At 45.9% G+C, this 27353-nt stretch overlaps 3 protein-coding genes across 14 annotated transcripts in view; 2 read left to right on the forward strand and 1 right to left on the reverse strand.

Annotated features, from left to right (window-relative positions):
• LOC139407268 (FYVE, RhoGEF and PH domain containing 4a) overlaps positions 1-2488 on the forward strand; it is a 108231-nt gene extending 105743 nt beyond the window's left edge. For all 12 annotated transcript variants that reach the window (XM_071150903.1, XM_071150937.1, XM_071150921.1 and 9 more), the window contains one exon: positions 167-2488. In XM_071150903.1, coding sequence (XP_071007004.1) covers positions 167-427 — 261 coding nt within the window. In that variant the 3' untranslated portion in view covers positions 428-2488. The remainder of the gene's footprint in view (positions 1-166) is intronic.
• A 135-nt stretch (positions 2489-2623) lies between these two features.
• Positions 2624-21758, reverse strand: LOC139407323 (nucleoporin 205). The gene is made up of 37 exons (XM_071151012.1): positions 21723-21758; positions 20364-20506; positions 19141-19312; positions 18911-19055; positions 18611-18770; positions 18290-18518; positions 17814-18154; positions 17534-17650; positions 17160-17297; positions 16908-17058; positions 16501-16703; positions 16158-16340; positions 15954-16004; positions 15644-15853; positions 15182-15419; positions 14765-14954; positions 14404-14606; positions 12877-13041; positions 12475-12714; positions 12093-12242; positions 11889-11960; positions 11552-11709; positions 11373-11453; positions 10287-10478; positions 9692-9998; positions 8229-8377; positions 7911-8102; positions 7581-7702; positions 5720-5985; positions 5542-5612; positions 5258-5386; positions 5018-5141; positions 4416-4582; positions 4206-4335; positions 3513-3641; positions 3229-3284; positions 2624-2911 (listed from the first exon to the last, which is right to left on the reverse strand). Exons 1-37 carry the CDS (start codon positions 21748-21750, stop codon positions 2759-2761), a joined length of 5955 nt encoding a protein of 1984 aa, XP_071007113.1. The 5' UTR covers positions 21751-21758; the 3' UTR covers positions 2624-2758.
• An 870-nt stretch (positions 21759-22628) lies between these two features.
• Positions 22629-26703, forward strand: LOC139407326 (acylglycerol kinase, mitochondrial-like). Its single transcript, XM_071151026.1, has 14 exons — positions 22629-22897; positions 23114-23153; positions 23260-23339; positions 23494-23569; positions 23673-23798; positions 23908-24002; positions 24159-24228; positions 24339-24418; positions 24573-24630; positions 24723-24870; positions 25165-25262; positions 25352-25422; positions 25540-25624; positions 25836-26703. Exons 1-14 carry the CDS (start codon positions 22788-22790, stop codon positions 25968-25970), a joined length of 1272 nt encoding a protein of 423 aa, XP_071007127.1. The 5' UTR covers positions 22629-22787; the 3' UTR covers positions 25971-26703.
• Positions 26704-27353: the final 650 nt, after the last annotated feature.

Below are 27353 nucleotides of genomic sequence, written 5' to 3' on the forward strand. Positions count from 1 at the left end.
GTCATATGGATACTGTCAATCACAGCAACATGCTCTACCACTGTGAAGCACGGGGTGTTATGAATGGTTCCTGGAGTTTTTCCCCCTCACTCTGACCAGGGAAAACTCCTGGCCCAAGTTAAGATATAAATGATCTCTACCTTTTCCATCTCCTCCCCTCTCTCAGGATGTGAAGGCCCAGTCCTCTATCCCTCTGCTGGGCTACTCTGTGGAGGACAGCCCCCGGCCTGCCGACCCTCCAGCCAGCTTCCGTCTGTCCCAGTCCAAGTCTGTCCACAGCTTCGTGGCCGAAAGCGAAGAGCTGAAACAGCGCTGGCTCAAGGTGATCCGGGTGGCTGTGACTGGGGAGGTGCCAGAGTCGCAGATGCCCAACGATGCCACTGCCAACGCCACGGACACCCAAGAGACAAGCTCAGACAGCACCTAACTGTGTGGTGTGGCATTTAACAGCTGAGGGCCACCAGAGACGTATGTGCATGTATGCACACACACACTCCCATGCTACCTTCATGGACACACACAAGACAAATGTGCAAACTCAGTGCTGGATAAGCTGCCTCTCCTCCCCAGAGTGGATTCTACAAATCTTAAGCGAGGACTTGGCTCCAACACCACCAGAGCTGTGCTGGAATGGGAAGAACACAATCCAGTCCAATCATCACTAGAGCGGAGCAGGGGGGAATGGACCTCAGAACGGTCTCTACTTCCCCCTGTTCAGGGCAACCTACCTGGGGTATCTTGCACTCTGAGTACCCCAAGGTCCTTAGCCCAAAATAGTAAATAGTTTACTCAAGCCGTTTAAAGGTTCCTGTCTGTCATGCTCACGTCAGAAGGAAGAGCTGGTTCTTGTCTACTTATTGTCCCCTCCCGCTCGCCCAACCATGACCAGAATAAATGAGTCAGTGAGATGTCTCGCCCTGTGTCACCACCTCCACGAAACGGGGGGCAATAAGTAGACCAGAGTGGCCCAGCCTCGATCAGATAAAATTAGGTAGTGGGGTGTCTCTACCGTCCCTGCTCAGCCCTCACTGGGGAGGCCTGCAGGCTTAACAGACCTCCTCCAGCTTCATAGATGTGGGTCTGCCGATGTGAATCAAGAGGGACTGGTTAGAACTACACTGTCTATTATGAATTAGCCCTGTATATAGTGTTACTCCATTTTCATGTACAAAGAACCAATGCTCTCAATATGTTTTGATATCAAAGTTTGAGCAGTGTTTTTGATCGAAAAACCTAACATAATTCTGACATACGAACAGTGGTTCAAAGTAAAGGGTCCTGTCCTAGGATAGTATCACTGGGAAAGTTCAGTCCTCACTTCTCCACTCAGATAGTTTCACATCACAGTAGCCAGGAGCCATGTTCTACTGGCAAGAATAGAATCTAACAGAGTTCCTCTTGTACCTGGGTCAAGGTCCCAGAAAGACCTATTAGTCAGAATAGCAATCGAGAGGATCACTCTATACTTTAATTGCTGTAATCCCATAAACTAATGGAAAGGATGCAGAAGTACTCACCCATCCAGAACAAACAGGCTTCAATCCAAACCCGCTGAGGGATAGCCTTTCCAGCCAGGCAATGCATTATGGGTACTCTGCTGCACCTGTCCCAACCTTCACCTTGGAATCCAGGAGAATCCACAAACTTCTCCCAAGTCAGTGACCTCTAAAGCAACCACATCCTGGTCAGAGTAATGTGTAGAAAAGTGTCACTACTGCTGTGATTGACAATTTGTCAGTCATTAGAGCCTTTACTCTAATCCTGTAGGCCTTTAGTATGAAGACAGACACGCTGCCATATGGCAGCATTGAGGATGAGTGAATGGTTGTACAGCTTTAATGACCTAGCCCCACAGCCCCGTTGTAGACATGTATAATATACATAGTGGGGTTCTTTGTAGCTTACCAACAGGGATGACTAGACTACTAAGGACCCAGATCTTGTCTTACATGGGGACATCACCCCACAAAGCAGCACAATCAAAAGTAAACACAATGACCAGATGGGGAAAGAAATGTACTTTTTTTTTTTAAACATGTATTTAAAAAGTAATTCATAGAATATGTGCATGATGGTTTAAGGAAAGTAGCACAAAAAAAGTTAGCCCTCAAATTGCCATGTGTTCTGTCCCATTCAGCCATGTCAACGAACAGATTCACTAAGGTGTTGTCCCTCATTCAAATTGAGTGTGACTAATCTAGGACTGCAGAATTAAGTGTTGAATGGAATAGGCTAATGTGCCTATAACCTGTGTTCATACATGTTCTACTGTTCCTATCCCCTGTACAATGCACCTCTCCAATACCATTCTCTCCGTACTCACAGAATGCAGAAGAGCACACCAATCCTGTCTTAAGATCTGAATGTAAAACCAGATTGTTTGTTCACTCTCCCGATTCCCCCCCCTCCCTAAGGTTTGAGAATCTACGCACTTTACCATCTTATATAAAGTGTACCTTGTAAGAAAATAAAACAAGATTAAGTATTACGGAAGTATGTCACTGGTTGCTTTGTGAATATGATCCTACTTTCACTATGACAGTTTTGGTTCTCTTTCCTTCTTTCTCTGATCATGAGTCCCATTACAAAAGAGGAAACAAACCAATAATTAGTTGGTAAATCATTACATTTTAGAAAAGTATTTTAATTTCACAATAGAAAAAAAAAAATCCATATCATCAAGCCAAAAAAATCTTTCATTTAACATTTCATGTGTGTTTTTGTAAAGGTCTGTTGTATGTATGGGCCGTTGAGTGTCTCAGCTCTTGGGCTGGCGGAGCAGGCCTCGGATCCTGCGTACCAGGGCCTGGATGAAGGTGTATCGGGAGCGGACCTGGCTGTATAGCCCCTCCACCTCCAGCAACTTCCTCTGTAGAGCCTCTCCGAAGCCTGCCCCCATGTCACTCTGCAGCTGGAGATGACGACAGAGGAGAGGAGTCAGTCTTACTGGGAACTAACTCACGAGAGACTTGCAAAAGTGTCTGCCACTCAAGCTGAAAACACACTCACTAATTCCTATACATGCATCGTCACCTGTACATATTTTTCCTAAAATCGGTGCTCTCAATCACCCATTGTTCTAGGTACTCGGTGTAGACATAGGCCCTGTCACGCTCCGCCCTTTATGGCACAGTTGGAGGACCGCAACGTTTCAAGGGGCATACGTACAGATTATTTACAAACATGTTTCTCCCCCACTGTTAGCATAGTCCAGATAAAGTAACTCACCTGTTCCAGGTCTTGCTGGCTGACTCGGGACAGGCCCAGGGCACGTCCAAACGAGTCTGGGGAACACAGGAGAAGCAACACCCGTAAGAAGGGATGTGATCAACACAACCAGGAAAAAGGCTACCCATCATTTGTCACGATATAGATGAAAGAAGGTTCAGATTTTGGGAGGTAAAAAAAAAGAAAATAATCCCCCCCCAAAATAATCCAAACATGTCTGCTATCCCTAGGGGACCAATCTCAATCCACCTCAGAGGGTTAATTGAGCCAGTTTAGAGCTTCACCGTCAGTCAAGCGTGATCTGTAGGCGCTGGCGCCAGGCATTAGGGAGTCTTTGGGGTCAGTGGGGGTGCAGTACAACAGGTAGTACTCCAGGTGGCGCCACATCACAAACAGGCAGGTCTCAATCACATCTGAGGTGTGGTTAGGTCAAGGCATTTCTCATGCTCACCACTTATGATGGCATTTTCAAAGAAATGTTCCATTTACATGAATGCAGCTACAGCTCAGGGAATTGCATCAAACATTTTTCTACCACGGGTCACATCCGGTTTTCACAGAGGTCGGGAGGGCCACACTTAAAAAAAAATTTAAAAATGGTCTATCCCTCACTTTTGGAATGTGATGCTTTCTGACTATCTAGCTTGTGAAAAGACTAAAAATCTAGGTCCATTAGCACTTCTACAGTTTCCATTTGGTTTTAGGCATTACAATTTAGATCATTTTCCCACAAAAATATATAAATTAATTCATATCTTTTTTTGTTTAACTCAAACCACCCGCGGGCCAGATTGAATGGGCTTGTTCGACACCCCTGTCTCTAAATCAAAACCACCCTGAGATTAACCATAAACCATTAGCTCAGTCCCTTTACCTAACTCCTGCACAGCAGTCTGGTCTGGGGGTAGCTAAGTGTAATTTAATCTGGCTAAAATCTGGTTTAATCTGGTCTGGTTCAATTTAATATAGTAGGATACAGGAGCAGAGGGCCAGCAGCTTTGCTCTGTTGTTGATGAGCTGGACCAGGCGTCTCTTGGCCAAGAGGCTCCGCTGAACAGAGGAGATCTTCTCTACTCCACCAGTACCAGACACCAGGGCCGCACACAGCTACACACAGGACAGAGAGATGGGTTAGGGCTGAGGCACTTTATACATCACCTTGTCAAGAGGTCGAGTGTGTGTGTTACCTCCTTGAGCTCTTCTGGGGGCAGCTGCTCCAGGCTCTGCAGCTTGCCCAGGGCTTGTCTATGGCTCTGGTGGAAGCGGAAGAAGTCCGCAGCGCTGTTCTTCAGCAGGAAGAGAACCAGACCCAGGCTGGGCACACGAGAGTACAGGGCTGATGGCAGGGCCAGGTCTGAGGCAGGGCAGGAGATGATTTTAGTCATTCACAGACGGGGAGATTGAGAGGAACATGTGGGTGGGTGTGTGTGTGCGCGCGCAATGTGTAAGTCAAGGCTCTCCAACCCTGTTCCTGGAGCACTACCATCCTGTAGGTTGTCACTCCAACCATCATCTAGTGCGCCTGATTTGTATCTTTGGCTGGTTTATAAAACGGCATCAGGTTAGTTACAACTGGGGTTGGAACAAAAACCTACAGGAGGGTAGCTCTCCAGGAACAGATAGGTGTGAAGCAGGTTAGGATTTCTATCCCACACACATACTCTGGCTGTAGGTGTCTCAAGAGGGAAGGTTGGGATAAGCAAAAAAAAACACAATTCCAATGAAATAGGACAAATATAACCAGCCACCAAATTATTAGGACACGCAGCGTAGCGGAAGAGAGTCTAACCTGTGTGGCCGTCTCGGCTGGCTGGTTCGTTGACCGAGGGGCTGAAGAGACAGATGCTGAACTGGGCCTGGGCTGAGCTCTGCAGTAGCAGGGTCTGGCAGTACTCCATGATGTTAGCACACACCTGGGGACAACAACAATAAAAACACTGTCATTGTTACAATAGGAGTTGGAAAGACGAAACAAACAGATCCGGAAACGGGCTACATTGATTTTCTTTTTACCATTCCTCTATCGTACCTGTTGCATGGCCACCTCCATCTCCTCCCGTCGCTCGGCAGGGTCCCCCGGGGCTGCAATCTCTGCCTGCTTCAGGAGTCGCTCCCTCTCGCTCCCCGCCAGACGGCCCAGCAGAGACAGACACTGACGCTAGGGGAGAGGCATGTTGTTACACATCACAGAATACCTGATTGGATTGAGTAACCTATCAGGACTAAATGTCCAGCTACTGACGCTGTGACTGAAGCTCCTGAAAAGAGACACAGGAGCGTGAGGCAGGGTGTTCGTATCATGCCAGTATCTACCTGAAATCTGCTGATGTGACCCTGGAACTCCGGCAGAGCTGCACTGTTCACGTCCTGTCCCTCAAGAGCTCCTACACAAACACAATCACAAAACCGGCACCATAATATCACATTAGTCCCGAACCCGGGTGTGCCCCAGCTAGTGGTGTGACTGTCCCTGGTGTGGCTGTATATGTACCTGGCAGGGCAGTCTTGCTGATGATGCCTGTGAGCAGGGAGAGTTCCTGCAGCGCTCCCATACTGAGCTCCTGACAGCGCAGCAGCCCCTGGATGGTGTCGGCATGGACGATCAGCCACTGGAGGACCTGTGTTGCCCCCTGCTGGTGGTGTGTGGTGGTGGACGTGAGGATGACCTGGAACAACCTGAGAGCAGGCAGTAGGATCTGTCTGTAGCGGTCCAGAGGGCTGGGGATGAACCCTGAAGGGTCCCTCTGACCAAACACCCTAGAGACACACAGGGAACGGGTAAAATATGACAACTCAGATTTATACCACGATTCAGTTAAATCAATAAGGATACACACAGAGCATTCGGAATGTATTCAGACCTCTTCCCTTTTTTTTTACTTTGTTACATTAGACTTATACATTTTTAAATCAATCTAATACCCAATAATAACAAAGCAAAAACTGTTTAGACACGTTTGCAAATTTATATTTAAAAAAAACTGAAATATCTTATTTAACATAAGTATTCAGACCCTTTGCTATGAGATTCAAAATTGAGCTCAGGTGCATCCTGTTTCCATTGATCATCTTTGAGATGTTTCTACAACTTGAATGGAGTCCACCTGTGGTCAATTCAATTGATTGGACATAATTTGGAAAGGCACACAACTGCCTATATAAAAGGTCCCATAATTGACAGTGCGTGTCAGAGCAAAAACCAAGCCATGAGGTTGAAGGAATTGTCCGTAGAGCTCTGAGACAGGATTGTGTCGGGGCACAGATCTGGGGAAGGGCAGCAAAAAATGTCTGCAGCATTGAAGGTCCCCAAGAACACAGTTCTTCTTAAGACGTTTCCTAGAGCTGGCCGCCCGGCCAAACTGAGCAATCGGGGGAGAAGGGCCTTGGTCAGGGAGGTGACCAAGAACCCGATGGTCACTGACAGAGCTCCTCTGTGGAGATGGGAGAACCTTCCAGAAAGACAAACATCTCTGCAGCACTCCACCAATCAGGCCTTTATGGTGGAGTGGCCAGACGGCATGACAGGCACCTAAAGAAGGACTCTCAGACTATGAGAAACAAGATTCTCTGGTCTGATGAAACCAAGATTGAACTCTTTGGCCTGAATGCCAAGCGTCACGTCTGGAGGAAACCTGGCACCATCCATACGAAGAAGCATGGTGGTGGCAGCATCATGCTGTTGGGGTGTTTTTCAGCAGCAGAGACTGGGAGACTAGTCAGGATCGAGACAAAGATGAACGGGAGCAAAGTACAGAGAGATCTGTGATAAAAAACCCGCTCCAGAGAGCTCAGAACCCCAGACTGGGTTGAAGGTTCACCTTCCAACAGGACAACGACCCTAAGCACACATCCAAGACAACGCAGGAGTGGTTTCGGGACAAGTCTCTGGATGTCCTTGAGTGGCCCAGCCAGAGCCCGGACTTAAACCCGGTCGAAGAGCTCTGGAGAGGCCTGAAAATAGCTGTGAAGTGACGCTCCTCATCCAACTGAACAGAGCTTGAGAGGATCTACAGTGAAGAATGGGAGAAATTACAGGTGTGCCAAGCTTGTAGCGTCTTATGTAAATGTGATATAAGTTTCTTATACATTTGCAAACATTTCTAAAATCCAGTTTTTGCTTTGTCATTATGGGGTATTGTGTGTAGATTGAGAATTTTTTTTAAATACATTTTAGAATAAGGCTGTAATGTAACAAAACCTGGAAAAAGTAAAGGGGTCTGAATACTTTCAGAATGCAATGTATGTGATGGCTAAGGAAAAAATTACTTTGGGAGTGACCACAAAGAACAACCTCACTCTCTCTATCCCTCTTTCCAGCAGTCTCACTCTCTACTTCTTCATCCCCTCCTTACCTGTGTGAGTCACTGTCAGGCACCATGTCAAACACCTGACACTCCACCAGCTGAGACACCAGACCACAGCGCAGCAGCTCCACGGCCCCCTGGCCTGTCTTAGCCACTCGCGTCAACAGGGCCTAACAGACAAACAAAGAACAGTGGGTAATTTAGTGTGTGTGTGTGTGTGTGTGTGTGTGTGTGTGTGTGTGTACACACTCCCTTTTGAGGGTGGGGGAGTGTATGAATATAAACCCTTTCTATCTCACACGTAGATGAAAAAGTTTTGGAGCAGTGAGTGCTGTAACCTTTAAGGTTAGTGTTTGTGCGCTCCCTTCCCTTTCTCACCATCTTGCTCTCGTAGATGTAGAGAGGTTTGAGCAGCGGGGGCTGGGGGCTGAGCAGGGTCTGCAGGGCTGTATCGTCTTGCCTCAGGCTCTCTACCAACACACGCAGGTAACCACTGTTACACACGTACAGCAGCCACTGGCTCTGACGGTCTATGGACAGGATCCGGTCCAGCACGGCCAGGGCAAGCATCTGACAAAGAGAGAAGCAGAGGGAGAAGAAGTCAGACAGGCAGGCTGGAGTTCAAGATACAGTATTGCATATCGGATTGATTGTTAATGAGTGTGTGTGTGTGTGTGTGTGTGTCGGATTTCATACCCTGCCGATCTCATGGCCGTCGCAAGCGTCCCTGCACACCACCTCCATGAGGGCTGTGCCGTAGCTCTCGATGATGGCCAGGTTCTCCCTCTGCAGCTTGGAGAAACCATCCTCAGGAGCAGTCAGACGCTCCCACATAGACTTCCCCGCTGGAGAGAGGGAGGGAAAGATGACAAAGATATGCATCTTTAGTTTGTTTGGGGTCTGAAATCTCTTCCCGCATTAACCACACAGGTCAATCTTCTTGCTTTTATAAGTGTGAGGTAAATGGTTCACTGTGTCCATGAGAATGCTAGCCACTGCCCTCATTCAATGTCATTTTGACTACGCTAGTAGTTGTATGTGTTGGGGGCTTATCTAAGCTTCTGAAGGGGGAGCTCCAGATAGCCCAGAATAAGCTGATCAGGGTAGTATTGAAGGCGAGTCCACGTACTCACATAGGCAGGTGCTGCTTTCAGGAACTCAACAGGCTGCCTGTTGAGGCTAGGGTGTCCAGGATTATTTATGATTCTGCGCCCAGATATCTGACTGATTACTTTCCCCATGTTAGAGATGCACACAACCACAACTCCAGATCAGGTGTTGCTAATGTCTGCTTATACAGGGTCAGGAGTAATGCTGGGAAAGGTACATTCTTGTATACTGGAGCCTCTGAATGGAATGAGCTGCCTCTGCCAATAAAAACAATAGCCTCTCTAGGCAGCTTTAAAAAGAAGGAAGTCGTGATGTCATTGGCCTCCCCCGTTGCTTGAGGAACAATAGAGGAGCAATAGAAAACAAAAGAGGGAAGGCCCACTTGTGCCATGTCATGATTTACCTGAACCACCTACTGAGATGTGCCTTTTGTTAAGTAAATCCGGTGATAAATAACATGAAACAGATTGCTACTTTAGAAACTGTATGAAACTGTATGATCATATTATCATGTCCCCTTCGATATAACCTCAATAATAAAAATGTGAGGTATTTATTTGATTGAGATATCTATCTATATCTCCCTTCGATGCCATACGGTGTACAACTGTGTTGCTGAGCCATCTTGTCACATTTTACATTGACATTTTAGCCATTTAGCAGACGCTCTTATCAAGAGAGACTTACAGGAGCTAAGTTAAGTTCCTTGCTTAAGGGCAGACAGATTTTTCACCTTGTTGGGTCAGGAATTTGAACCAGCCACCTTTCGGTAACTGGCCCAATGCTCTAACCACTAGGCTACCTGCCACAAGACAACCACAATGTAAATTCCTAGACTTTACTGTGTTTAATCGTCAATGATTCTACTAATCTACATGCAAGTCTTTTTACAGTTGTGTGCTTGTTTTTAAAATGGTCAAATTAATAAACTAAGGTTTGCAAACAATGACCAGAGAAAATACACACTACTACATAGCGTCCTAAAGTTGCGTCCATAATTCTCCCAAGTTTTTTTGCGTCTTCCCAGCAATACTGTAGCTCAACAATACCTTGCTGCAATGTATCTGGCTCCTCAGGTTTCTGGGCGATCTGCAGATAGTAGAGCAGAGCGCCGTACAGGTGTGCACGCAGACGCTGGAATCCACCACCTGTACAGAGGATGAAGTCAAGCAGCTTCCTCAGGATGAGGTGCAGAGCAGAGTTAGCGATGGAGGCGAAGCCCGACGATGAGCCTCCCTCCAGCCCCGCCCCCTGCTGCTGCTCCGACAGCACCGATTGGCTGAGGTGGGCGGTGAGGGTGAACACAGCCCCGGCTACTATGGGCATCAGCTCTCCTGCGGAGTCTTCTGACAACACCTGGTAGAGACAGGAGAACTTAGACCATTTCACAGAGTTGTCATACACACACTCAAACACATACACAATCTTGTATAACTAACCTTGTGGGGACACAATTCAGTCCCATTCAAAATCTTATCTTCACTAACCATAAACCTAACCCAAAGACCTAACCTTAACACTAGCTCCTAACCATAAACCTAATTCTAACCCTAAACCCTCTATGTCCCCAGTTGGTCAAATTTTGTACGTTCACTATTCTTCTGGTCCCCACAAGTATAGTTAAACACGTCCACAAACACACACCTTGTCGTGCAGGTCCAGCAGCAGGTCCCTGATTATGATCTGTCTGTCGTCTGCAGGGATGAGGTCTGCAGGGCAGGCGGTGAGCAGGGTCTCCACCAGACCTCTCCACGACTGCAGCGCATGGCGCTTGGCACTCAGGCTCCGACGCACACGATTCCTCTCCACCACCTGCTGCAGGATGGAGTTCACCTCCTGGGGAGTGCGCGCACAAATCAAGGGTTTGTTCAGTTAGGTGAAACAGTCAGAACGTTTCTTTAATGTTCTGTAACGCTTCACGCTCCTGAACAGTATCCTGAGCATCATTTTGCAAGGAAAAGACCATACTACTATACTCTGAATAAGGGGTTTTAAACTTTTTCTTGTCCAGTGACCCACCATGTTAGCAAAAATGTAATATCACGTTTTATCATTGTGAATAATAGCAAATAGAAGTAGTCAAATTTTTCAAATTAATAGATTTGTTTCATTATTTTGACCACCCCACCAATTATTGGAAGTGTAAATTAACATAGTATATTAGCTAGGAAGGTATCTTGGCGGAATCGAGAAAATGTTGCCGTTGTTAAACCAATTTTCTGCAATGTTATACATTTTTCCATTGAACCGAGAGAAAATGTAGCATTTCTAAAGCTAATTTCCTGAAAGCCTATGCATTTTGCCATGGCTAATCCTGTGTTCCTCTGCTCAAACATGCTCGTTTTTTTAATTTTATTTTTTAGTTCTCTTTATTGTCCTTCCCACCTCCCCAGCCACTGTGCTTCTACATCTGCATTGCTTGCTCTTTGGTGTTTTAGGCTAGGTTTCTGTTGGTGAGAAAAGGGCTTTATAAATCAATTTGATTGATTGTGCTAACGATAGTTAGCATTGGCTCGTGAAACTACCTCAGACTTCCTTCATACTAGACACAGCGACAAAAATAGTATCCACGATAATATTCTGCTGCAGCTTGTGATATTCATCAAATTATTAATTTTCAGAAAAAAAATCAAAAATATTTTTTTTTAAATAACTAAAGAACAGACCCACTGCAGTACCGCGGACCCCAGTTCAAAATTCCATGCTCTAAATCATACTGCCAGCACTCACCTCCATCAACAGTGGCCTCTGTCCAATGGCTGCCATCCCCTGAAGGGCGTTGACCTCCGCTACCAGGACTCGATGGAGTAACTGTGGAGATGACGACATCATTAGAAAAATGACATAGTAACAAAAATGCATTGAAAACAAGGTTGTGTTTACATACGCAAACTGAAAGCCAGGCCCACCTTGACGTTGCAGACGGTGTGTCCGTGCTCGTTGACGTGCTCGCAGTTGGCGATGACCTGCTCGATCTGAGTGCGCTCAAAAAAGTCCAGCTGCAGCAGCTCTGGCACATCCTGGCTGAAGTTAATGGCATCCAGCACGCTGAGGAGCTTCCTACGCACTGATGATGTCGTCACACATGGACAGCGGATGAGTACGTCATAAAATTATACGGTACAACCAGCTAAACAAGACCAGCTCTTGACTTCCGCAACTTACAACACAATACAAAAGGGCCTATAGTGACAGATTGTATATGGTTCACAGTTAGATACGTTGGTGTGAAGAACTAGAACTAACCTTTGGAGACGGTGTCAAAGTGCAGGAATCCACTGACAGATCTGCTCTCCTCCATGCCGGTCTCCCCATCCGCTGATTAAAGAAACAGATCAACTGCCATGCCTTCTGCTTTTCCACTCATATCCCATTTACATCAATGAACAACAACTCATCCCAAAGAATGCAAGTTCTACAGTGTGTGTGTGTGTGTGTTGTAGTGGTTACCTGCGTGCTGAGTGCGAGGCTGGTCATCCAGCAGCAGGTTGAGGAGGCGCTGGGTGTGTGAGCGCTGGCGGTTGAGTGATGTTACTCGGAGTTCGATGGCCGCTGTCTTCATGAGCCAGGACATCTGGGACAGGGCGGAGATCTCATCACCTGGGAGGGTAGAGAAAGGGACACAGGTTAGAGAGAAGAGTGTGACACCCCGAGTAGTCGCCTTCCTCTCTGTCGGCTCAGTTAAGAAGGATGACTGAGTCTTTGTAGGTGTACAAATGCCCTGGTTGGCATCTGCGTAATACTTCCACCTATCCTGTTTTTCAGATTCAGTGCAGATGAAGGAGAGGAGACCAGGATAGGAAGTGTATTGAGATGCCAGTGAGGAGCTCACCTGGCAGGATGAAGGGCAGGTGCTGCAGGTGGGTGAACAGGAAGTCCTGGCTGGTCCTCAGGTAGCGCATGGTGGGTCCTGACGTGTCTGAGCACACACACAGCTGGTAGATCACCTGGTAACAGAGCTCAGCCAGGTGTGGGGCCTGGCTGGTGAGCACGGGTCCCGAGCGTCTCTCACTGCCTCTCTGCAGCAGACTCAGGATGGCATGCAGGCAGCTCCGTGGGCACCCCAGCACACCTGATACACAGAGAAGATTTCACAACGGTAAGCTGGTGGAGTCATGAAAGCCGGGGGTCGTACCAAACAGAAGAAAATAAACTGAAACGATGAGGGACTACCTGAACAAACTCTAGTTTCAATTTCTCTTTTTTTCGTTGCAAAAACTTTTTTTCTACCGACCTGCGTCCTGCAGGTTGGTGGAGTTGATGGGCTTCTTGACCTCGTAGCCCAGCAGGTAGAGAGCCAGGTTGGGGGTCTTCAGTTCCAGGGAGGTGATCAGCAGGTTCAGGATGTGGATCTGGGTCTCGTGGCGGATCCTCGCTTCCTTCTTCGCTGGCTCAGAGTCTGGGGGGCAGAGAGAGAGGAGAGGTGGTGAATTGGAGTGACTGAACGGATGTTCTGAGCAAAGTTACTGAATGGGCTTGGTCGTTAAGAAATGCAGCGGCCATGACTGAAGCCAAATGTTGTCATGTTCGCACATGACAAGCGTTTGTAAATTCCCTCTGCCAAAACAGTACACAGTTAAGTCTTCCACGTTCTTCGGTTTGGCTGGCGCCCAGCTAAACCGAACGAGTGTGCGCACATACTCCCTCAAAAGACTTTCGGCAATAGTATGGTTTGTCCATCTAGAAACGCCGTAGCCAGTATACACTTCCTCAAAGTCCGAATTAATCTAACTCAATAAATATAATTTTGCCGAGGTGACGTTAGTCGTTAATTTTTTCACTTAGATGTAAAATTGCGCATGAAGACCATTAATTGCTTGTTGAATGACAACAAGCGCTTCATTGAAGAATCCCTACGGTTGACCAATCACCGACAAAGGGGCGCAGACTTCGGCTACCAAACTTCAGCTTGCCTCAAGAAAAAAAAGAAAAAAAATTGTGCACGAACAGCCGAAAAAACCCTTACCGAAGACCAAAATGTCATAAGACACACTGTTCAATACTGTTTCGGATGGGGACGCCTTTAGTCACTCACCCTTCTAGGTGACCTGGTTAGACTAAGTCGTGTCTTGAAGTCATCTAGGCTAGCCAACTTCTTTCACCAATTAGCTATTGTGCAACCGTGGCAAAATTGGCATTGGATAGCCTATCACTGGGGCCAGGCAATAAATTACACAATGTAAATGGAACAATATTTTCATGCTGCATCTTTCGGTTGTCACATAATGCTTTCAATATTTGTATATTAATTTCTATCATTTCTATAGTTTGAGGTTAAGTCATTGAAATTTGGAGCTAAAAATATTGTCCCATGTAAATGGTGTAATTTACTGATGGTCCCTAACTATCCCCATAGGGATGTCGAATGTCAAACCAAGTAGCCAATAGGCATTACGATTGAGTCATGTGCAGCTGGGCTCCAAATTGCTGATTACTTGGGTGCTGCCAGTTGTGGGCAGGGTGGAAATAAACCCAAGGAAAACTGTTATGGCACCCTTCGTTGCGTGATATACAATTTGTTCCTATAATCATCTCACAAATCTAAGTTTTGGACCAGACTGACTTTATGACCAAAATTATCCTACTTACACATTGTAGTCAATTGACATTAGAATGAAAGTTTCGGACTCGTATCGATGCAACAAAGGCTGTTTTTAAAACGAGAAGGTGCTTTTCAGGGGCAGTCGGTCTTTGACAGGCAGGTTGGACATCTTTCACACTCAGAGATAAACATTGTTGATAGAAGGAGAGTGTGACTCACCGTCTCCTTTCTCTAGTCCCTCCTCAGCCCCCTCGTTGTCCAGACACTCCACGAAGCCAGCCATCAGCTTGTCACTCACAGTCTGGTCGTGTGTGAAGTCTCCCACCAGTCTGTTCTGGATGTTGGGGTAGCGGGCGATCCTCTGCAGGATCTTAGCACTCTGGAAGGCCGCCTCCGGGTTGGAACTGCTGTGGTACAGGTACCTGCCAGGGACAAGAGAGAGAGAGAGGGAATTCGACAATTGTTTTCATTTGACAGGGACAATGTACTTCAACTTCAAAGTCAACATTTCTGCATATGTCCCAGATTTAGCACAAAGTCTCCTCGTGTGTAGTCCCTGGTGAGATAAGTGTTCCAGTACCTGGCGATGTTGACGATGTGGTCAGCCCGGCGGCTCTGGGCGCTGACGCCCTGCAGGAGCTGCTCCAGGGGAGAGACGATGAGGGAGGCCTGGCTCTCCCTCAGCAGGTCCATGAACACCACCTCTTTCTGCAGGGCCAGGTCCAGAAGACACAGGCAGTGCAACACCGCAGACTCCAGCTGCTTTTTACCTGCAAGTCAGACAGTCACAGAACCAATTGTGATGAGTGGATGTAAAGAAATGTAATCTCGAGATACCGGAAATGTGAGCCACCCAACAATGTGACCTGAGAAAATACTGGAAATATGATCAGTTCTCAACTCAAACCCAAATGTCCCCCTCCTTGTACAATGCTAACAGGAAAGTCAACAGTGTAAAAACAAAAGAAAAACAGTTCTAACAGGTGTGTGTACTGACCAGGGAAGAGGGAGTAGGTGTCTAGCTGACGCACGCCCTCCTCCAGCAGGCTGAGGCAGAGGGTGAGGGTGGGCGAGTCGTTGAGCAGGTGGAACATGAGGCTGTGGCCGGGGGGCTTGTGGGCCAGCACCTGCTCCCCCTGGAGCTCCACTGTTTCCTGGACAAAGTCTGAGGGCTGGGGCTCGTAGTCCCTCAGCAGCTTGTGGAACACCTCCAGAACAGCATCCGCTACCTCCCACTGATAGAGGGCATATGTGGTGGGAGAGAGGGGGTGGAGAGTGAGACAAACCTGAAGTAAGTATTAGTAGCAAAACACACTTCTATGCCATGTCAGCAAGTGCTGACATGGGTTGTAATGAATTTTACTAGCTAAATGTGATCCTCAACCACAGAAACCGGTCTTACGCAGTTCCCATCTAATGTCACCAACAAGGGACCTCAACTGTAGAGAGATTCCCGTACCTTCTCAGCAGCACGGCGATAGGCTCTGGTGGGAAAGGGAAGGAAAACGGCGTCACGCAGGAAGGTCAGGTAGGGCTGGAATCCTGGCGCACGGAGCCCCGCCCCCAGGTTGACGGGCAGGGCGCTCTCGACCAATGTGCTGATGAGCTGACAGAAGGCTCTGGTCAGAGGATACTCCTCACAGCTCGACTCAATCTCATTCAGCTCCACCTGAGAGGGACAAGGAGAAAGGTTACAAACAGATACATGTGTACAAGCAAGCAACGTACGCAGTGCCACACACAAACAATGTACGCAGGCAAAATCTCACCTCAATCCCAGCAGCTTGTTTCTGTCCAGGGGCCCGCACTGTCTGAAGAATCTGGATAGAAATGACCAGAACATGAGCGTTTGGCACTTTGTAAGCGATCCTGGCAGGTCAGACAATACCAACACCTCAGATGCACTATCAATACTTGCACGAGACATGTGTTTTTACAGATTTTCATTCCTCCTCACTATACACCGGACTTACCTGAGTGTATTCCAGTGACTGCCAGAGGGAGGCAGCTATCTCCGGAGACTTGCCAAAGGCAGCCAGGCAGAGCAGGAGCTCCCCCTTGAGGACCGGCTGCACACTGCACTGCAGCAGCCCCAGCATCACCACAGCCGGGGTCCACTGGGGGTGCTCACACAAGGCCAGGCGGGCATTCTCACTCTGAAAAACACAGTGTCAAATGAGATATCACCGTGGCAAATGAAAGACTTTTCAATTCATTTCAATCCCTGCTTGTGACTGTGTGACCCCCATGTTTGTTTTAACATTCTTTATGTGTTCATTGTCTGTTCAGATCAGTTTTCAGAAAACCACTTCATACCCAGGTAATGATGGTGCAGAGCAGCTGCAGGAAAGAGGTCAGGCCGTCCAGCTCCCTCTGTGTGATGCCCCTTATTGGCGGGAGGCGATAGTGTGTGGCATCAGCGTTAGGCAGGTCTCTGCGCAGGTTCTCGTGGTACAGCATGAGGGAGTGGAAGAAGTGCTCCCAGGACACAGGGCTGCCGGTCACCTGCATGTTATCCCCTAAACAAACAAGAGCCCAATGTATTATCTGGTGGTGTCCTTAAAAAAAAAATCAGTGAATGAAGGCTGCATTTATCTTTATCTAGTGAACAAGAAAGGACCTAGTACCAAGCCCTGCGGAACTCCATTAGTGAGAACATTAGACAATTGCTTTGCATCTTTACAGATTCCTACAGGGCCTTGAAGGCGAGAGTGTTTAGTTACCGTGTGGGGCCCCGTTGGTCTTTAGCAGGCTGAAGCAGTAGTGGGCACACTGGGGGCCGTTGGCCAGGCCCTTCAGCATGCGCAGGTAAGGGATGTACAGGGTGGGGGGCAGCAGGTCCCCCATCTGACGCACAAATTTAGACAGCACCACCTGTGGCACAGCACACAAGCTGTTATAAAAGGTCCCATTGGAGAATAAATTATCTTACTTTTTAATCTAGGGAGGAAGGGGGATGTGGAAGGTGATCATACCTGTTTGTGTGGGGGCCTCTGCATGGCCATGCCCAGGTAGGAGCCCTGGAGGGAGGTGTGCTGGAGGGACTCAGTGTGGCACCAGAACTCCAGAGCCAGCTCCAGCCCAAACGGGTCCTTGCTATAGAACTCTCCGATCTACAAACACACAGAAAGAAGTCAGACAAATATGCTTAGCCAATGCTACTCTGTGAAAGCAACGGTCATGTTTGCTGTTCTTTACCCCCCCCCCCCCCCTCCTTCTCTCCAGTGCGTCATGTTGCAATGTAAATTGCTAGCAAACGACTAGTCACTTTCACAGCATATAGCAATAAGAAAGCCCCATGTAACCACTAGTGACAGTGAGTGTTTAGGGTGGGGTAATGAAGGCTGACCAGGATCATGAGGTGGTCCAGATCTTTCCTCAGGGAGGACGGAGGCTCACTGCCCATCTGCAGAGACATGTGGACCAGTCTGGCGTCCTCGTCAGCACGGTTACGCAGCTGCTTCACCTGCAAGACGTCACACACCTTGAAACTTGTACATACACACTTCTGCGTAAAGGAAATACATATCTTCACCCTGAAAAATGGAGGACTACACGATATTCAAATTCCTATCATACTCAAACACACCAATGCACAGCCACAAAGCAAAACTGGTGGCATTGCTAACCTTCATGGGCATGAGTGCCAGGAAGTCAGTGATGAGGGAATGGAGGCGGCGGGTGTAGAATTCATCATGAGTGAAGCCCTCACATCCCAGCATGCCCTCTGTCATGAAGAGGAAGACACCTCCTAGCAGGGCCTGGTCGGCCAGTGCCTCATCTGCCTCTGTAAACTCTGCCAGGGCTGAGCCCTGGGGCAGCTGGGAGAGGGCATGCAGGGCCAGGGCCCAGGCCAGCCGACACACAGCCTGCAGCCCAGGCAGCTTCCAGGGCCTCCCATCCGCCAGACGACTGTGTACTGCAGACACGTACTGCTTCTCTGTCAGCAGGGGCAGGGCCTGGAGGAGGTCTGGTTTACACACACACACACAAACCATTTTGGTGTAGTATTTACATAGAAGTAGTCTACACAATTTCAGGGTTGACATTTCTGTGTTGCAGCATGTTCAGGTAACACGGCAACAGAATACATGGCAATTCTAACCTTCTCGATCTTCTGTTCCTTGCTCCAGGAAGCTGACATCCAGACAGTACAGCAGTGCCATGACGAGAGCCAGATTCACACTGTCCAATGAGCCATCAGCTTCCACTGTCACCGTCTCAAGGTGGGCGACAAGAGCCAGGGTGTCATCCTTACCCAGAGGTGATTGGCAGGTCCATGCAAACAGGCAATCTGCCAGTGCCTGTCGGCACTCTTTGATGAGGTCCGATACCTGGCAGAGAAAGACAATGTGTGAACATGTGAGGGAAGAAAGACAAACCTCTTCTGTACATGATACAATTCCTTTGAGAAGGGCTTCCTCACCTCTTTCCTGTGTTTTTCGTTGCCCAGGCCTCGCTCTTTCTGCAGGCGCTCAAACTCCCGCGTTACATTGATCTCTGACACCAGCGTCAGTAGGCGTCTCGTCAGGCCCTGGCTCATCAGCTCATCAGTAAAGCGTGTGGTGAGGGCCACCAGCTCCCCACTGGGGCAGAACACAAACGACCAAGTCAACAGAGAGCAGAGGAAAATAGTCATCTGTTGTTCAATCATCAAGGCACAGACCAAAAAAATACTGGTCTGAACAATATTAAAGTAGGAAGTAGACAGGGAAATAGATCGCACCTTAATTCCAAGGTGAAGGTCTTGCCATGGCGGGACTGGATGAGCGAGCGCAAGGAGTTGGCCACGCAGAGCTTTCCATCCCAGTACAGCAGCACTGCAACCAGCCCCCGACTCAGACCTGGAAAGTGGGGCTGCTGGTTCTCACCTGAAAAAAATAAGTCATATTTAGAAACAAACATCATGCCAGTGTTTATCTCCATTGGTAAGGTGCTCATCACTGTATATATTACCTGCCAACAGCAGCTCCAGGGCTGCCAGCTCTCCAATGTCAAAGAGGTCACTCAAGATGAAGGCCTCTGTAAGCAGCTGCTCGGGGAGGAGACGTGACCCCTGCTGGCCCTGGATGGCAATGCCCTCTGTGCTGGCTTTCCGCACCTTCTCCCTCTGCTCTGCACTCTTTGGCTAAAGAACACAAAAAGAGAAAACATCAAGCAAATCAACTTTAGCAACCCCCGCTTGGCTTGCAGATGAGTAAAACTTATTGGCGTCTCTGTAACCACGTTTCCATCCAACCTTTTATGCGAGTAAATGTCACAACAGGCCTGATGGAAACAGAAAATGTGTTGGTAAACTTTCCAAATGTCGAAAAAAAAAAATACGCTAGTCAAGGTGGGATCTTGGTGTCAGTAAAATTAACTATGCGAAAAATGGCGGTGGAAACAATTATGAGAAAATATTGATATAAATAACCATCACGCGAGAAGTACATTTGGAGTCACGCGATGATATGTTGTGGTCCTCCTACTACGACTCGGGAAAGCATGCAGTTTATTAGGCTACAGATGAAATAAGTTATGATGAGCATCACAGGGTGGTGAAAGTGCACTGTGATACGCTTTACGCTCCTTTCCAATAAATATCCAGGGTCTTATTCTGGTGACATGATCAATGACGCTTGGCTGCCTTTTGACAAATAAAAATCATCTTGCTCTCTTGTCCATAATAATCTCATCATGTAGGCTATACCCGCACGGTATTTGCAAGCTGTTGGCTAGAGAGCATGTGCCAAGACCAGAGTGGGCAAATTCTCTATATAATGCTAAATACGTTGTATCAAAACCATCAGTAGAGTTGAAAATGCGATGGAAACCAATTAAACTTTTGTTGTTTTTGTTATTGGGTACATGGGAATTTAACCACAAAGTTATTTTTATGTGCACTACATCATTACACACAGCCTTTTATCCACATGTCAACTTGATGGTAATGTAATGTAAAAAGCATAAAAAGAGGTTCGAGCGGAATCCCCACATCCGGTTCAGGGGAAACGAAAGCTAAGTTGAAAATACTGTATCCCTGAAAACATCCTCTTTCTTCCGACCCCGCAGAGAGGGATTTGATGGAAACAGATCTTTGTTGAGGAAATGTGCATACTCTTTTTATGCAGATTTTTGAATATTTGCATAAAAATCTTGCCAATTGGTTGGAAACCTAGCTTCTGACAGCATCTCACCGGGTTCTTGTAGAGTGAGAGGAAATTGGGCTTGTGTTTCTTGAGTTGAAGGTCTAGGAGGTGGACGCTCTCTGGTTGCCTCCTCCACACTGCACCCTCCACTGTGTCCCATAGCTCCTTCAGCGGCCCCCACAGACTGGCTCCTGATAGGGGGACACAAGTAAAGTCAAATCAGTCAGTGTCTTGTGTCTAGCCTATACAATGTGTTCAGAGCATTTCATAAGCCTTGTTCACATTGGCAGTTTGAAGAGACTCAAATCAATTTGCTTTTTATCCTGCAGTCTGAACAACCGAAAAGAACATGGAAGTAGGTGGTTTGAAGTCAAATACAAAATCTGATTAATGGCCATTAAACTTATTGGGGCATATCTTGTTGATGTTGCTTGCTAGCTACTCTGTCGACAGTGTGACAAGACATTGTGGTAGTGTAACAGTATAATTTTAGACCGTCCCTCGTTACAGTAGCTAACAAGTTAGTTCATCGTTGCAGTTATCTAGTTGACATATGCGGCTAGCCAAAAGGGCCTCGTTTTGAAAGTTGTATGATCTTATCCTTGAGGCTTTAAAAAATGTTTCTTACATTATGATTTTTAACATTCCAAACCACTGGGAAATGGCCATGGCAGGCATTGTTGTCACCTTAACTTCTGAGTGATAGAAAACACGTGCACCACCAATCAGTCTACACCAATGCGCACACCCGTCGTTCCTATGCCAACTAGAGTAGCCATCTCAGCAAATGACTGCTGTCTGAACACACACATCTGATTTAGTCACTTGCAACTTTGCTGTTTGGACAGACAGTATTCCAAAACAGATGTGAGCATTAGGGCCTGCAGTGTGAACAAGAGTTTAGTCGCACATTGTTGAGACTATGAGCAAGTTAGCTAGTTAACCGGTGTGTGGGCATTTTACATTTTATTTACGTAGTTAACTACAGTAGCTAACTAACGTTAACTAACTAACGTGATACGTTGGCACGTGATACCTTTACATTCGTTTCCTGGTGAGCGACCTCTTGAAGCTAGCAATAGGCAACTAGCTAATCAGCTCTGTATTGAACTGGTAGGACGTTTGCTTCATGTCAATGCATTTGGTTGTTTCATCGAATTTTAAATTAAACATACCCACGCATGTTATTAACGTTACAGTGACCATGGCATAGCAGTCAGCTAACTACTAGCGCTCCTGTCCTGACTGCCTGAACTTGACACAGATTCCCCGTTATGTAATCAGACTGTATTTTATACAATTAAAATACCTCGTCAACAAACGTGTATTGTGATTAGTTGGTAAATAACCATAAGCAACCTCTCACTCATCTATTATTTGAAATAATAGAAAAACTAAAGCCCATACCTGAATTTACCGCCATCTGCGCCGCCATGTTAAAACAAAGATATTAGAGAAAGGTGGAGATAGGAATCAAATTGCGAAAGGAATGAGGGAACATATAACGCCCCACCCAGCAGACTGTTGACAAATCGCGTTCACGTTGTCATGCTGCGTCACAAAGGTGCTAAGCTAATCGTCACGCAATCCCTTCTCGAAGTCAGGGAATGAGTCGAAAAACCTTCCTATTTTCCTCGAAAGTACGTAATGTCACGATTCCAAACTGTACGATATTACAGAGAACAGGTTAATTATCTCACATCTTGGAAAATATTTGTTATATTGTACTTCTTGTTCACGAAATTTATGCTAATGGTGTTTTTTTCAGCCAGTGCCCAAATGACCCCCATTCACTCTTTGAAGGAATGAGCACTACCGCGCGGCACTCTGATGACAAAATGGCCAACGTACATATTGGGCGGAATACATTAAATTTGTAGTTTTCCATCTCCTCGGAAATATCTCTGGTTAAACTAGAATTCTGGAGATTTGGCTCTGACGCTCCTTGGCTTTAGTGCCAGAGTAAAAAATACAATGCGGTGTATAATGTGATTATTTACATTTGAATAATGCAAGGGGAAAGTCACAAAATACATATATTTTTACATTACATTTATATATATATATATATTTTTTCTTTTCAGGCGATGTCTTATTTTTGCTTTAGACCTCAGCGGTGTATGGGAAATTTAGTTTTTCTTCAATAAACTAAGCACCGAAGTTAATAAATTGTGTTCCATGCTCAATTAAAATTTCTACAGTTCCTCATTTATGTTTATGCTGGTATGTGACGGGAGAAGAAAAAATAATCATAAAATGAAACTCAAAATGAAGAGGAACTTCTTATACTAAGAGTTTTTGTTTCATACGACTATTAAGACAGCTGCACCCATGTGTAACATACGAAATGGTTTTGACAGCGATGGAGAAATGACCGCTGTGGTAGGATGTATTTTAGGACAGTGTTCGTGATGCTTACACAGATGACAAAAAGCGTTTTAAAAATGACAATTTGATAGTGACGATAAGATAATGGCTCGGGTTGTGAAGGTGTTTGGGACTCTGCGGAATCATTGGAAGAAGTCCACAGTCGCTGCGTGTGCCCTGTCATACGGTGGACACTGGTTGTATGGTAAACACTGGTGTGTAGCGTTTTCTTTCAGATTGAATGGTATGGTTGTTAGATCAAGTACAGATCATCATGAATATCATTGAGCACATGCAACACGAATTGGTAGCTATTGAGAAATCATCAGCCATCAAGGTCTTATGATTGAATGAGGTTCCTATGATTGAAATCAGTATGATTGAAATCAGTTGTTTTCTTCGTCAATAATTTGTTATTGATTTATTTACAGTGATAATCTGCTGCGAAAAGAAGCTTGTCTGGTGGCCAGGGTGAGACATTGATTATTCTGTCGCTACATTTTTCTGCTTTCACGGATTATGCACCTGCATTTACTGTATTCAACTCGAATGCCCCAAAATCCATTCTCAAATGCAGGAATATGGACGTCAGCAGATTTCACCACAGGAGCAGCTGAGGAAAGCCACTGTCATCCTAAACCCAGCAGCTTGTAGTGGGTAAGTAAGACATAACAGTCACGTTCCCTAAAGTCAAACAAAGAGAATAAGCAAGAGGTCCAGCTTATTGCACCACAGCCATTTTCCATTTCTACTGTAATTTGTGTTTGACTAATATGTCTTGCTGTTCTCTTGCTCTTCCCTCTGGTTATAGGAAAGCCAATACTTTATTTGAGAAGAATGCTGCCCCTATATTACACCTGGCTGGTGTGGAGGTGACACTAGTAAAGGTATCATTTTCTTTCCCTGTGCAATTGTTGTTTCCATACATTTCTTAGCCTTTATAGTCTACAGTTATACATAGTGTAATACCATGTGTCTTCTCTCTTGCAGACAGACTATGAGGGCCAGGCGAAGAAATTGATGGAGCTGATGGAGCAAACAGACATGCTGATTGTGGCTGGAGGGGATGGCACTCTACAAGAGGTTATCACTGGTCTGCTGCGGAGGGCTGATCAAGTAAGTTATGTATTATCATTTTATTAACCTGTAACAAGCTCCTTTATGTTGTGCAATACCATCTCAGCTTAGGTGTCTCTTACTGTGCTGTTTTTTCTCTCTAATATAGGAGTCATTCAGTAAAACTCCCATAGGATTCATCCCTCTGGGTTCCCACAATTCCCTGAGTGAGAGTCTGCACATCCTCAGTGACAATCAGGTGAAGTAAGTATCCCACTGAAACATGTCACACTCTCATTCAGGTGCAAACAAAACACATGCTATCTCTCACTGAGAATGTATACTGTGCATAATCTCCTCCTTGATTTATCTAAAATATCCTCCAATCATTTTGTCATTCATATCCCCTCTTGTTTTCAGACACATCACATCGGCGACACTGTCCATCTTGCAAGGAGAAACGGTACCCCTGGATGTGCTGCAGATCAAGGTGAGATCGGGAGGGTCTGGTGTTTTAAAGATCTTTATTACATTTAATCGCCAACTGCATGGAGAGGAAGAGAAGAACATTATGTTGGGTTTCTGGGTTTATGTATCAAGGGAGAGAAAGACCAGCCAGTGTTTGCCCTAATTGGTCTACGGTGGGGGGCCTTCAGAGATGTGGCTGCCACCATTAAAAAGTAAGATCCCTTCATAGCTTATGTTTCCATATTCTTATTATCCCCAAGTCCCATGTAAAGTCATGGAAACATTTACGTGCAAAACATTATAGTAATAGAAAAGTTGTTTCTCCTTTTAAAAATAAATATCTTATACTGTTGTTTTCGTTCTTAGATATTGGTACCTTGGCCCCTTGAAGACAAAAGCAGCTCATTGGTTTAGTACATTACGGGTGAGAGCAGGACTGTTTTCATTCCGTGTCCATGGACCTCAATTGTTCCTCCATGCATTTGTGTCATGCTGTCTTATCCCATCCCTCCCCAGGAGTGGCCCCAGGTTCGTGAGGCCTCTGTGTCCTACCTGGCACCCACGCTTCGCCCCCCTGACCTGCCTGAACAGAAGCCCCAGCGCCCCCACCTAATGTACCGAATCGCCCACAGACTGAAAAATTACTGGTACCCACCTATTCCAGGTAACATTGTCTGTGTGTTGATGTGTTATTCTGTGTTTGTCAGTCTGGAAATAACACTACACTTCGTCATTTTAAATGTCCTTGTGCATCTTCTGTTTCACAAAGCATGAATGACATTGGTTTTGTGTTTATTAATTATTTATTTGCACAAAAAAAAAAAAAGTGATGGACAACAATACAGATATAAACAAATAATAAAAATTTTTTTAAAAAGTGTTCAGGTGTGGTTGGAATGAAAACAACACCACAAAAAAAAACGATATACAACACAAAAAGTACAAAATGTTTGTGCAGAGCCTCCAAAAGCGGAGGAGCCAGAGAGATGGAATGAGAGGATGTTGTCTACTTTAGAGCTGTCGATCCACACCCAGAACAAAAACCCTGTCCAGACGGTCAGTAAAAAAATAAAAATAACTACACTATAGCAGCTACTACAACAGACTTGGGGTGTTAAAACTGTGTTCCCTTGTTTGCCCCTCAGCGTACAGACGACTCCCTGCTGGTGTGTGTGGAGCCAGACTCCTTCAGTGTGGGAGAGTTCATCACTGTTGGGTGAGCAGTTGTGGAGATAACACTTTGTCACATTATCAATGTAATACCCGACTAAAATAAAGAAATTGTTATTCATGTAGCATGTGTGTCAAGGCTGATGCATTTTCTGCATTGCAGAGAGAAAAAAATGGAGGATGCAACTGCATTCACAAGAAAATCACTGAAACTGGAGGCCAGTGCATGTCAACTCAATCTGCCCGAGGTCAGCTGTCTTAGTCCTATAAACATCATAGACAAGATGCATTACAGTCTTGTAGTTTAGATCATTATAACCCTTAAACAAATTAAGTGTATTCTTGTCAAATGTATTTTTGTTTATGTGTGTGTGCGTGCGTACGTACGTACATACATACGGTCGGTCCTTCTGCTCCATGACCTCTGACCTCTCCCTACTGTTGTATCCCCTCCCACAGGAAGGCGCTGGCTTCTACAACATTGACAATGAGGAGTACGAGGCCATGTCAGTGGAAGTGACGCTGTTGCCACGGAAACTGCACTTCTTCTGCAGCGCAGAGCGCAGAGAGCAGCTCCTCACACAGGTCCAGTGAGGGAAGCACTGTGATGACAACACATGCAGCAGACAGAGGAATAGGGAGGAGGGTCAAAGAGCCAGCACCTGGGGTGTATTCATTACGTCTTGCAACGGAAACCGTTTAAGAACCAAACGGAAGCAAACAGAATGAAATGTGGTGGAATGTACCTGAATTTGTCCAATAGAAACTCGTTTTCGTTGCAAAATATTTTCAGTTTGGAGTAAACGGTTTCTGTTGCAAAAGGTTTTGCAACAGACCGTGTTTTGCAACATAATCGATGTAATGAATACACCCCTGGGTCATATTCAGTTGGCACCAAACGGACTGAAACGGGGAGGGTCTTTCTTCACTTTTCCAATAAATGCTTGTTTTCCGTTGTAAAATGTTTTGCTACGGTATGCCCTAATACGACCCTGTATTGTACTTCTACCTCAACCTGGGAGTATGTCTGCTCTACTTGCCTCCTTACTGTCACTAAACAGCAATAAAACAGAGCCGGACCAATGTGGAACCGTCTACAGTGAGATTTCATTGTTACTGAAATTGAAATGTTCAGTTGGAATGGTTATGGTCATAATTATGGACGATGACTATGATGCAGTAACAAGGACCAAACATTTTGTTGCTATTTCTGAACTCAGCCTGTATAAGTCTGCCCTGCCCTGCAGGAGTATTGGTGTAACTGACTAGTTTACTACTGTATACTCTCATCATGTGTAACTCTATTAAATAATTCAGTTATGATGTCCATGGTGTTCTATTGCCTTTTAATACCAATTGGAATAAACAGTCTTTAGAGATGCGCAGAGAGACTGTCTGCATTGTACAGTACTCTATGATGAGATACATTGTACAGTACTCTATGATAAAATGAGATACATTGGCATGAGAATCACTCTCCATTGGCAACACTATCACAAATACAATCCAACAAGCATCAGAGAAAACAAACAAATGGTTTTGTGTTTACAATGGAAGTACTGTATAATGTCACTGGCTTGGAAACGAGGGGCTCATGCGATCAAGTTACTAAAGGGGTTATCGTCACTGAAGTCTCTGTCCATGTTTTACAGTAGCACAGGTTCTGGATATAGCTGTGTAGTTGGCTGTTGTTGGGAGTATAAGTTTACGTTACAGTTGCTGTGATCAAGGCTATGCAAGTTAACGCTCTTGTTGCATATTAGTGCGGCAGTACAACAGATTATGCTTTCTTTTGACATTCAGTGCGGTGACATACTGTACAAATACATTCCAATTAGCCAATGCTGGTACAGGTCTGTGAACAAATTCCACAAAGAAAGCGTTCGATACAATTCAGTTTGTGTCGTGTACACTCTCTACTTCATAGACATGATACACCTGTAAAACAAATGGTAGCATGCCCAGGATGTGCCGAAG

Source organism: Oncorhynchus clarkii, chromosome 1 (assembly GCF_045791955.1).
Source record: "Oncorhynchus clarkii lewisi isolate Uvic-CL-2024 chromosome 1, UVic_Ocla_1.0, whole genome shotgun sequence".
Taxonomy (NCBI): domain Eukaryota; kingdom Metazoa; phylum Chordata; class Actinopteri; order Salmoniformes; family Salmonidae; genus Oncorhynchus; species Oncorhynchus clarkii.